The following is a 12,191-nucleotide window of genomic DNA, read 5'->3' as shown; positions in this document are numbered from 1 at the left end:
GGAGTGATCCATCCAGTTCCGCGGACGGAACAAGGACAGGGGTTTTATTCAAATCTGTTTGTGGTTCCCAAAAAAAGAGGGAACCTTCAGACCAATTTTGGATTTAAAGATCCTAAACAAATTCCTCAGAGTTCTGTCATTCAAGATGGAAACTATTCGAACCATTTTACCCATGATCCAAGAGGGTCAGTACATGACCACAGTGGACTTAAGGGATGCCTACCTTCACATTCCGATTCACAAGAATCATCATCAGTTCCTGAGGTTTGCCTTTCAGAGTGGGTGGATAGTGTACTCCAACCAATGGTTGTCCAGCTTTGGAGTTACCTTAGAGATACCAAGCACCTTCTCAACCTTCTCTCTGATTTAAATGGGAAAACACCCATAGCTGGATAGCCATTGATGGGGTCTCATTATATTCCTCTATCCCCATGTGTGGGGCCTATTGGCCATTGAATATTTTCTAACTACAGCTACCAATTTTGATCAAAACGAAATCAATTTTTTTTTTTGGGGATTGTACGTTATATCCTGGAACACAACTATTTTCAATTTGAAAGCTTTTTCTATCTCCAGAGATGTGGGACAGCCATGGTCGCAACATTTGCGCTCTCCTATACCAACCTATTTTTGGGTTGGTGGGAGGGGTCCCACATCTTTGGAGATGGAAATCAATATTGGTCATCAATATCTTTCTATAAGAGGTTTATTGATGACTTGATTATGGTTTGGAGAGGTACCCAGGATGAGGCAAATTCTTTTTTAGATTATCTTAATTCTAATCAAGTAGGCATTCAATGTACTATGGAGTATCATAAGACAATTTTGAACTAACAAGATATAACTCTATCTGCTGATTTATGTAATAATAAAATTGAAACCCGTACATATCGTAAACCCATAGCTAAAAATAAAATCTCCTGCATTGCTCAAGTGGTCATCCCAGGAATACGGCTAGAGCAATTGCCAAAGGTCAGTTTATTCGTATGAAGCGAAACTGCTCTAAAAAGGATGAATACACTGAGGAATGTGAGCGATTGAGCTGTGATTTGCTACAGAGGGGCTACAAGACAAGAACTATTCTTGAAGCCCGCAAAGAAGTAGATGGTATACCTAGACAGAAACTCTTGAAAGAGAAATCCCGTGCATCTGAAATACTAAGTAATAAAAAATCACAAGTTACTTTTGTCACTAGTTATAGTGACCAGTACCAACAAATATGTAAAATTGTGAGGAAACACATGTCTGTTCTTTTGGCTGATACCAAGTTGAAGGAAGTTGTAGATCAAGGATTTAGGTTTACCTATAGAAGAAGTGTTACTCATAAGGGCACCTTAAAGTGTGGAAATTAAAGGTGCAAGGCTTGTGACTATATTCTAGTCAGCACCCACTTTGAGTCTTATAGAACAGGCAAATATTTTGAAACCTCTCAGTGTATCAACTGTGGTATGAGTTATATTGTTTATCTTATTTCCTGTGTGGAATGTAAACTGCAATATGTAGGCCTCACCACAAGGGAGGTGAGGTCTAGAATTTGCGAACACCTAAGCAACATCAATTGTAACAAAGAATGTTCAGCCTTAGCAACACATTTCATACATAGACAATCTATTGAGACATTAAGATGGCAAGCAATAGAACTAATAAAAAGCCCCAAGAGAGGAGGAGATAGAGACAAAGAGCTATATCGCCGAGAAGCATTTTGGATATTTAAATTGGAGACAAGGTATCCTAAAGGCTTTAACTCAGCCTATGATATTATGAACCATTGGGAACATTAGGTGGTACATATAAGGTTTATAAGCCAAGTATTAAGTATACCATACATGTTTAATATCTACCCTTTAATAACAGGATCAGTTACATCATTTATTATATATTCCCCATGACAATATATATCATATGTATTGGTCTGTGGAATGTCATTTAGTTCATACAAGTATTTGCCACTGTGATTAAAAAAAAATAATCTAATTTTGAAGTTATTACATCTTATATTAAACCCTTTGAGTGCTAAGCACTTTCCCACCTGGGTGCTAAGATTTTTATTATTTTTTTAAACACTTTTTCTCCAACATAGGTGTGTCCGGTCCACGGCGTCATCCTTACTTGTGGGATATTCTCTTCCCCAACAGGAAATGGCAAAGAGCCCAGCAAAGCTGGTCACATGATCCCTCCTAGGCTCCGCCTACCCCAGTCATTCTCTTTGCCGTTGTACAAGAGGCTTCTGTTGATCAGATATGTAGGGCAGCGACTTGGTCTTCACTGCACACTTTTACCAAATTTTACAAGTTTGATACTTTTGCTTCTTCTGAGGCTATTTTTGGGAGAAAGGTTTTGCAAACCGTGGTGCCTTCCATTTAGGTGACCTGATTTGCTCCCTCCCTTCATCCGTGTCCTAAAGCTTTGGTATTGGTTCCCACAAGTAAGGATGACGCCGTGGACCGGACACACCTATGTTGGAGAAAACAGAATTTATGTTTACCTGATAAATTACTTTCTCCAACGGTGTGTCCGGTCCACGGCCCGCCCTGGTTTTTTAATCAGGTCTGATAATTTATTTTCTTTAACTACAGTCACCACGGTATCATATGGTTTCTCCTATGCAAATATTCCTCCTTTACGTCGGTCGAATGACTGGGGTAGGCGGAGCCTAGGAGGGATCATGTGACCAGCTTTGCTGGGCTCTTTGCCATTTCCTGTTGGGGAAGAGAATATCCCACAAGTAAGGATGACGCCGTGGACCGGACACACCGTTGGAGAAAGTAATTTATCAGGTAAACATAAATTCTGTTTTTTAACTTTTTTTCAGACCCCCAAGACTCACACTGTTAGAAAGGTTTGGTGATTGCCTTTCCAATGGTGGGTCTTGGGGGTCTGTAGCTGCTTAGAAGCCTGAGATACAGGCTTCTAAGCAGCATGCCCCCTGCTCCTATAAACATTAAGTATAAATAAAGTTGCACAGTGACGTCATCACGCAAAACGTGAAACCCTGGCGATGCCTGTCACTCTTCAGGCACGATCGCCAGGGCAGGAGAGGGTAGGTGCCCCCAGATCTCCCTCAAGGTTGGAGAATGCTAGTGACGGCTCTGAGCCGTCATTGGCACTAGAGTGGGAAACTCTTTGACAGCTCAGAGCCGTCATTAGCACTCAAAGGGTTAAGGGGATAATATTATGTTTATTTTATTCTTAACAACAACTAGAAATATTAATTATATTCATATTAGAACCCTGTATCTAAGTTGTTTTATAATTTATTTAAGTCCAACCTAAGGTAGGGACGTTATAAACGTTCATATTTAGGTTTCTTCATCATATAAGGCCAAATGTAATTATTTATGTCATAACATGTTTATTCTTTGACCATAAATATCACTTTGAACTGTGAACTTTCTCAAATGTGCTGTATTACATTAGAGCGCATACAGTGGTTATACCACAAGTTCATGCATATTTATATTTTCATTAATAGTAGGTTTTATTAATTATTAATAGTTATTTCTCCTGTTAAGTGTGGTCAGTCCACGGGTCATCATTACTTCTGGGATATTATCTCCTCCCCTACAGGAAGTGCAAGAGGATTCACCCAGCAGAGCTGCTATATAGCTCCTCCCCTCTACGTCACCCCCAGTCATTCTCTTGCACCCAACGAATAGATAGGATGTGTGAGAGGACTATGGAATCAGGAGGAGAGTCTCCTTCCAATAAACATTCTGGAATTGAGAGCAGTTCTCAATGCCCTTCTGGCTTGGCCCCAGTTAACAACTCGGGGGTTCATCAGGTTTCAGTCGGACAACATCACGACTGTAGCTTACATCAACCATCAGGGAGGGACAAGAAGCTCCCTAGCAATGATGGAAGTATCAAAGATAATTCGCTGGGCAGAGTCTCACTCTTGCCACCTGTCTGCAATCCACATCCCGGGAGTGGAGAACTGGGAGGCGGATTTCTTAAGTCGTCAGACTTTTCATCCGGGGGAGTGGGAACTTCATCCGGAGGTCTTTGCCTGGGCCTTTAAGAATGAGGCTTCTGTTGAACAGATTTGCAAGGCCGCAACTTGGTCTTCTCTTCATACTTTTTCCAAATTTTACAAATTTGACACTTTTGCTTCTTCGGAGGCTGTTTTTGGGAGAAAGGTTCTTCAGGCAGTGGTTCCCTCCGTATAAAGAGCCTGCCTGTCCCTCCCGTCATCCGTGTACTTTTGCTTTGGTATTGGTATCCCAGAAGTAATGATGACCCGTGGACTGACCACACTTAACAGGAGAAAACAAAATTTATGCTTACCTGATAAATTCCTTTCTCCTGTAGTGTGGTCAGTCCACGGCCCGCCCTGTTTTTTATGGCAGGCTAAAGTTTTTTTTGGATTATACTCCAGTCACCACTACACCCTTGGGCTTCTCCTTTCTCGTTGGTCCTTTGGTCGAATGACTGGAGGTGACGTAGAGGGGAGGAGCTATATAGCAGCTCTGCTGGGTGAATCCTCTTGCACTTCCTGTAGGGGAGGAGATAATATCCCAGAAGTAATGATGACCCGTGGACTGACCACACTACAGGAGAAAGGAATTTATCAGGTAAGCATAAATTTTGTTTTTTACATATTTTACATATATCTGTTCCTGTATATAACACATATATATATATATATATATATATATATATATATATATATATATATATATATATAATCATGGTTTTCTGAATTAACTTTTATGTTTATCAAGTAACTAGGCGATGTTTAGCTACGGTGCCTGTATCTTTAATTATGTTGCAAACTTGTATTTAGGTTGTACACAAATTATCACTAGGTGTTGAATGCTTTTAGAAAGGTATAATTGGATTTAGAGTATCCTCCCCCACTATCTGTGAGTACGGGGAAACCCGAAACGCGTCTTGAGTCTGGGGATGTGGGTTACTCTTCATATTTTTTAACTCATTTGTATGTTGTACTTGCCTTGGTAACTTTTTATCTTTCTAATAAAGAATGTCATTGATTTGAGCTGTACTAGCACTTCGATTTTTTGTGGACTTTTTTCCCCCTTACATGACACTTTTCCTTTAAACTGTCAATTTGCAGCACTTTTTGATACCAGTTACATAAGGCTCTGTGCACTAACCGGTGGGCGGACAGCTTCCCACCCGCCTTCCTTACACATGGCCAGTGGATCTGTTGTTCCGCTGACCTGTACATATCTTTACACACTCATCGGAGTGTGTAATGGCCACCGCTTTATTTGCGCAACTGAAGGGGCTTTCAATCACTGAGAACGAGCAAGCTCTCTGATTTTCCCTCTCCACCTCAGAGGTGGCGTAGGGTGTGACCGCTGCTTCTTACATTGCGGGAAGCAGGCTCGCATATGCGAACCTGCCCCGCAAGGGATCTCTGAGCAGCTTTCACTGCTTCGTACATAAAGCCCATAATGTTAGAAATGGAGAAGTGTACGTTTCAATATTTATTTAATTTATTATTTTTCTCTTCAGGTGGCTCCTAAACCATTAAATTCAGCTTCACATATCGTCACAACCAGCCAACCACAGCAGCGGCTTCTCATGCCAGCAACACCTCTTCCTCAGATACAGCCCAATCTGACAAACCTTCCCCCAGGCACTGTGCTGGCACCCGCTCCTGGTACAGGCAATGTGGGCTATGCTGTTCTGCCAGCTCAATATGTCACCCAGGTTGGTAAATTAATATTTATTTTCGATAAACATTATTTAGCTATATCAAAAATAATCATGAACAAAGTGCTAAGTAATATAAAGATGATTCATTGTGTCATTGGTCTTTTTAATCCTTCAAATATTTTAGATGAGTTTTCTTTCATAAGGTGGTCCACAAGTCCATTACTCCTGGGATTCAACTCCTGGCCACTAGGAGGATGCAAAGTTTAAAAAAAAAGAATTGAGGTACTCCGGATTCTTCATTGAGAGGGGCCCTCAGACTGTTTTCTGGTCAATTTTTCCCTCAGCTCACTTTAATGTTTTCATATTGCTCTTTTTCCAATATACATTGATTTAGCATGCACTGGCCTCTTTGCACAGATTCTTTTCTCCTGCACGTTCCAAGTCACACAGCCGTCTAGAAAAAGCGGGCTTTAATGTTTTCTTTCTTAAAATGATGATGATCCACAGTCCTACATAACATATGGGATATATTTCCTGTCACCAAGAGGAGGTCAAGAACCCATACCAAAACTTTAAAAACCTCCCATCTCTCTCTTAATTTTGTTCTTTGCCTCGTAAGAGTTGGTTGAGATTAGAGGTGTTTCCTACTACTTGCTTATGGATTACAAATTGGGAGCTCAGACCTATATTAGACCCAGAGTCTATGGGGAGTAGCATTTACAAAGAAGACAGAAAAGACTCTTCACAGCAGCTGAATGATACAGGAACATAGGAATACCCTGTTATGTGCACAGTATTTCCCTAACGGGACTTCAACCATAACTACCTTCAGGCCCTGTGAGGGGCTTGGGTACTTCCTACTGCAATCCTCTGCAGTACTTGACACCTGCACTAGATGGGCTCTCTAGTGGATAGGTGTGTTGGGTTAATAAACTATGCGCTGTGGGGGTAAAAGCTAGGGAGTCTCGAAGAAGTAATCTCACAAACTTCAAAGTGGGGGTAAAATCTGGATTGGATGAGACTCTTAAGCGCTTGTGCTTAATTACCCAATAAGGAAAGATAGTCTTACTATGTAGTTGGATTCAATGAGATCTATTTATTTTTAGAATTATAAATACATACAATAAAATTTAAAACAATAGAAATTGATTCTTAAAACAAATCTAACTGGTTGGCCAACCATACAGTGTGAATAAAATGTTATAATATGTTTTCCAATCCCTGTTACTTAGTGTGTTATACAAACATATCTGTATATTTGAATTTTTGAATTTTGGTTTAATTGCAGATATTTTTTATGGATTTGATATAGTGGACTTGTGAAGAAGTATGGTATCCACAAAGAATATTCGCAATATTAATTCTTAATTACCATATTTACCATATTCGTTTGTTTAAAGCTGAACATACATAATTAAAATAGCGTCAATGGTATCAACAATATAATTAAAATAGCGTCAATGGTATCAACAATAGTAACAAATAATAAAAGTGAAACAAAAATAAAGTGATACAGTAAAAATCGTATAAGTTATGAAAGATAAAGTCTTTCTGCCGTGATCGTTAGAGTAATTGTTAATTGCTTTTTGTTAAAAGCGCTGTTGTTAAGTCCTCCGTGGGGATAGTATGTGCGGGCGTGCTGCAACACGTTTTTATCTAATTGCTATATATATTGCGATTATAAGTCACTGTTAAGTAGTTTTGGTTATCTGTCCTTCACATTAACTTCCTTAGTTGGTGTAGGTATAATAAATCTTACCCGTTGTTTCTTTTGGGATACTTTGTTTCTGGTCTAGTTTCTTTTTGTACCCAATTCAATCTTTACTGTGATGAATGTGGATCGGAAGCCGGGATAGCCACTGCCGGTGTTGTAGTGGTTTCAGTATGTCGAGTTGGTTTGTCTCTGCGATTACACACACTTGAAGAAGTAGATGCTGGGGTATTGTGGTAGTGTGCTTTAACCGTTAATCCTTTTGTCAGATGGCTGGGCTTTTTGCCTGGTTCAGGTTTTCAAAACCTCTTGAATTGTTGCGAATGTGTTCTGTTTAGATCCGTACTCTATTTGTTTCAGAGTATCCGATCTGCAGGTGTCCACAGGTTTCTTTAGGCCCAATTATTAGGTAAGGTATTTCAGTTGTTCTTGGCGGTCCTTTGAAAGGAGGACTAGGTGCTTTGAAGGTTGTTCTTGAACGCTTCAGAATATCTTTCAAGCGTATTTGTTGGTCCGTGGTTTGATGTAGTCTTGGCGGTCCACTTCGAAAGTGGACTATGAAAATGTTCAGTGTAGCAAGGAGTAGGCAACGCGTTTCAGCTGATTAATACAGCCTTTATCAAGCATATCCTTGCAGTTGTAAACAGTGGGTTTTTGTATTCTGTGATTTGATTCTATTGGATCCCCTAGGTAGTTGTATCTTTACAATCTGGTGATCCTATTGGTTGTTGTGTCGGTGCTTTTGATTGGTCATTCCTTAGCATGTGACCTATTAATGGTTCAGTTTATCACGGTGATGGGGGAATTTTCACTTATTTGTATCAGATGACCAAGTAAATGCATAAAACGTTATGAAAACTTGTTCCAGTAGTAAACACAAATACGAATGTATTGTTATAATAAAAACATAAATAACTTTTTGTACGTCAGAGAATCTGTCCTTACAGGGTTTGTGAGTCAGTATAAGGTTTTTGGTATATGCCAATTTGAATATTTATTATGTTCTATTTAGTCCTTTAGTGCAAAAGAGAAACCCAACAGGTTGATACACAACTAATAATAATGGATGTTCTATATCCTTGAACCAATACAATTGTAATGATGAATACCAAAAGATTAACCTGCTCTTCAACAAAAGATTATAAAAGAACAAACACTAAAAATAAATAAATTACAAAAATAGGAATAAAAATTCCAGAACCAATAATAATGCATGTTTTACCAAAAACCCAATCTGATAACAATACTTCATAAACAATTCAAAATTTCACCAAAAATTTTAAAAAATCGTTTTATGACACACTCCTTCAACAAAGGCTAAAAAAGAACAAACACTCCAAATTCGGAAGAGAAACCCAACAGGTTGATACACAACTAATAATAATGGATGTTCTATATCCTTGAACCAACACAATTGAAATGATGAATACCAAAAGATTAACCTGCTCTTCAACAAAAGATTATAAAAGAACGAACACTAAAAATAAATAAATTACAAAAATAGGAATAAAAATTCCAGAACCAATAATAATGCATCTGATAACAACACTTCATAAACAATTCAAAATTTCACCAAATTTTAAGAAATCGTTTTATGATACCCTCTTTCAACAAAGGCTAAAAGAGAACAAACACTCCAAATTCGGAAGAGAAACCCAACAGATTGATACACAACTATTAATAATGGATGTTTTATATCCTTGAACCAATACAATTGAAATGATGAATACCAAAAGATTAACCTGCTCTTCAACAAAAGATTATAAAAGAACGAACACTAAAAATAAATAAATTACAAAAATAGGAATAAAAATTCCAGAACCAATAATGCATGTTTCATATACTTGCACCAAAGCAATAATAATGGAAATAACGATTATTAATAAAAAAACTGCTTTTTAACAAACGATTACTAAAGATCAAACAAGAACACGCAAAATTGAAATTTCCCATTCCACTGTTATATTAAATTGCATCATCAAAACAAATGACTAAACCTCTAATTTACCAACCCTAGAATTGAACCAACAATAAAATATGAATTCTTGCACTAAAGGACTAAATAGAACATAATAAATATTCAAATTGGCATATACCAAAAACCTTATACTGACTCACAAACCCTGTAAGGACAGATTCTCTGACGTACAAAAAGTTATTTATGTTTTTATTATAACAATACATTCGTATTTGTGTTTACTACTGGAACAAGTTTTCATAACGTTTTATGCATTTACTTGGTCATCTGATACAAATAAGTGAAAATTCCCCCATCACCGTGATAAACTGAACCATTAATAGGTCACATGCTAAGGAATGACCAATCAAAAGCACCGACACAACAACCAATAGGATCACCAGATTGTAAAGATACAACTACCTAGGGGATCCAATAGAATCAAATCACAGAATACAAAAACCCACTGTTTACAACTGCAAGGATATGCTTGATAAAGGCTGTATTAATCAGCTGAAACGCGTTGCCTACTCCTTGCTACACTGAACATTTTCATAGTCCACTTTCGAAGTGGACCGCCAAGACTACATCAAACCACGGACCAACAAATACGCTTGAAAGATATTCTGAAGCGTTCAAGAACAACCTTCAAAGCACCTAGTCCTCCTTTCAAAGGACCGCCAAGAACAACTGAAATACCTTACCTAATAATTGGGCCTAAAGAAACCTGTGGACACCTGCAGATCGGATACTCTGAAACAAATAGAGTACGGATCTAAACAGAACACATTCGCAACAATTCAAGAGGTTTTGAAAACCTGAACCAGGCAAAAAGCCCAGCCATCTGACAAAAGGATTAACGGTTAAAGCACACTACCACAATACCCCAGCATCTACTTCTTCAAGTGTGTGTAATCGCAGAGACAAACCAACTCGACATACTGAAACCACTACAACACCGGCAGTGGCTATCCCGGCTTCCGATCCACATTCATCACAGTAAAGATTGAATTGGGTACAAAAAGAAACTAGACCAGAAACAAAGTATCCCAAAAGAAACAACGGGTAAGATTTATTATACCTACACCAACTAAGGAAGTTAATGTGAAGGACAGATAACCAAAACTACTTAACAGTGACTTATAATCGCAATATATATAGCAATTAGATAAAAACGTGTTGCAGCACGCCCGCACATACTATCCCCACGGAGGACTTAACAACAGCGCTTTTAACAAAAAGCAATTAACAATTACTCTAACGATCACGGCAGAAAGACTTTATCTTTCATAACTTATACGATTTTTACTGTATCACTTTATTTTTGTTTCACTTTTATTATTTGTTACTATTGTTGATACCATTGACGCTATTTTAATTATATTGTTGATACCATTGACGCTATTTTAATTATGTATGTTCAGCTTTAAACAAACGAATATGGTAAATATGGTAATTAAGAATTAATATTGCGAATATTCTTTGTGGATACCATACTTCTTCACAAGTCCACTATATCAAATCCATAAAAAATATCTGCAATTAAACCAAAATTCAAAAATTCAAATATACAGATATGTTTGTATAACACACTAAGTAACAGGGATTGGAAAACATATTATAACATTTTATTCACACTGTATGGTTGGCCAACCAGTTAGATTTGTTTTAAGAATCAATTTCTATTGTTTTAAATTTTATTGTATGTATTTATAATTCTAAAAATAAATAGATCTCATTGAATCCAACTACATAGTAAGACTATCTTTCCTTATTGGGTAATTAAGCACAAGCGCTTAAGAGTCTCATCCAATCCAGATTCTCTAGTGGATACTGCTGCAGCTGCATTGACATGCCTGGTAATCCAGTGGGGGGGTGCTGCATAAGGTAAGTGACTTTACACTCACACACAAAGCCCAGAGACTATTTGTAGGTAGAGCATAGCCAGGGGACTTAACCTGTTCACCTTATGACACATTTTTTTCTCCTTATCAGTTCCTTACCGGTCCTATCATTATTAAGATCATAGTCAAGTGAAGCATGTGACCCTTTGCAGCCCTCTGAGGGTACTTTTGGGGGCACTTTTAGTAATTAGATTTATCTGCTTTGTGCAGTTAGCAGTTCAGTAGAGGATGCTCTGGTTAGGCTGGGGATCATTTTTATTTATTAATTTATAAAGAGTTTTATGCTTGGTGCACTACTAATTTGATAAAAGGATCCAAAAGTGATTGTATTAGATTTTCTGCAATCCAATTTTACCTGAAAAAGGAGAGGAGCCCTAAAACGCATAATGAGGATTACAGACCTGGCCAGGCAAGCAGTATATTTGTCTCTCCACTTATCATTTTAGATATTGATCGATCAAGCTTAGTGTTGTGACTTTCTGCTTTTATTTTGTATCCTGTATGTATGTAAATATCTTGTGATATTTTATGTTTTATTGTCAATAAATTACTTGACACTTATATACCGGTATTTGGCGCTGTCTATATTCATCTATTTTACACTATTCTGTCAGCAAGATAGCAGCTTCTATATGTTTCCTTTTTTAGTTATATATTTTTTATTCATATACTTTCTTTCCTAAGATATGGTGAGTCCATGGGATCATTAATTACTGTTGGGAATATCCCTCCTGGCCAGCAGGAGGAGGCAAAGAGCACCACAGCAAAGCTGTTAAATATCACTTACCTTCCCAGAATCCCCAGTCATTCTCTTTGCCTTCTGTGCAAGGAGGAGGTGAAGTTTAGGTGTCAAAGAATTTCTTCTATCAAGAATTTATTTTGAAAGCCTGCGCAGGTTTGCTCTGATCTTTCCTGACAAGCTGGGTCTAGCTGTACTCCACTTTAGTCTCTTCATTAGGGCTGTGGTAGCTTTCAAGCAGTTACGAACTTGTGGGGT

General features: G+C 37.9%; 1 protein-coding gene across 2 annotated transcripts in view; it reads left to right on the top strand.

Annotated features, from left to right (window-relative positions):
- LIN54 (lin-54 DREAM MuvB core complex component) overlaps positions 1-12,191 on the top strand; it is a 549,733-nt gene that overhangs the window by 290,011 nt on the left and 247,531 nt on the right. For both annotated transcript variants that reach the window (XM_053703370.1, XM_053703369.1), the window contains one exon: positions 5,479-5,676. In XM_053703370.1, coding sequence (XP_053559345.1) covers positions 5,479-5,676 — 198 coding nt within the window. The remainder of the gene's footprint in view (positions 1-5,478; positions 5,677-12,191) is intronic.

The sequence above is a fragment of the Bombina bombina genome, chromosome 2, assembly GCF_027579735.1.
Source record: "Bombina bombina isolate aBomBom1 chromosome 2, aBomBom1.pri, whole genome shotgun sequence".
In the NCBI taxonomy this organism is placed as follows: Eukaryota; Metazoa; Chordata; class Amphibia; order Anura; family Bombinatoridae; genus Bombina; species Bombina bombina.
This window is presented reverse-complemented; position numbering and strand designations above follow the sequence as displayed.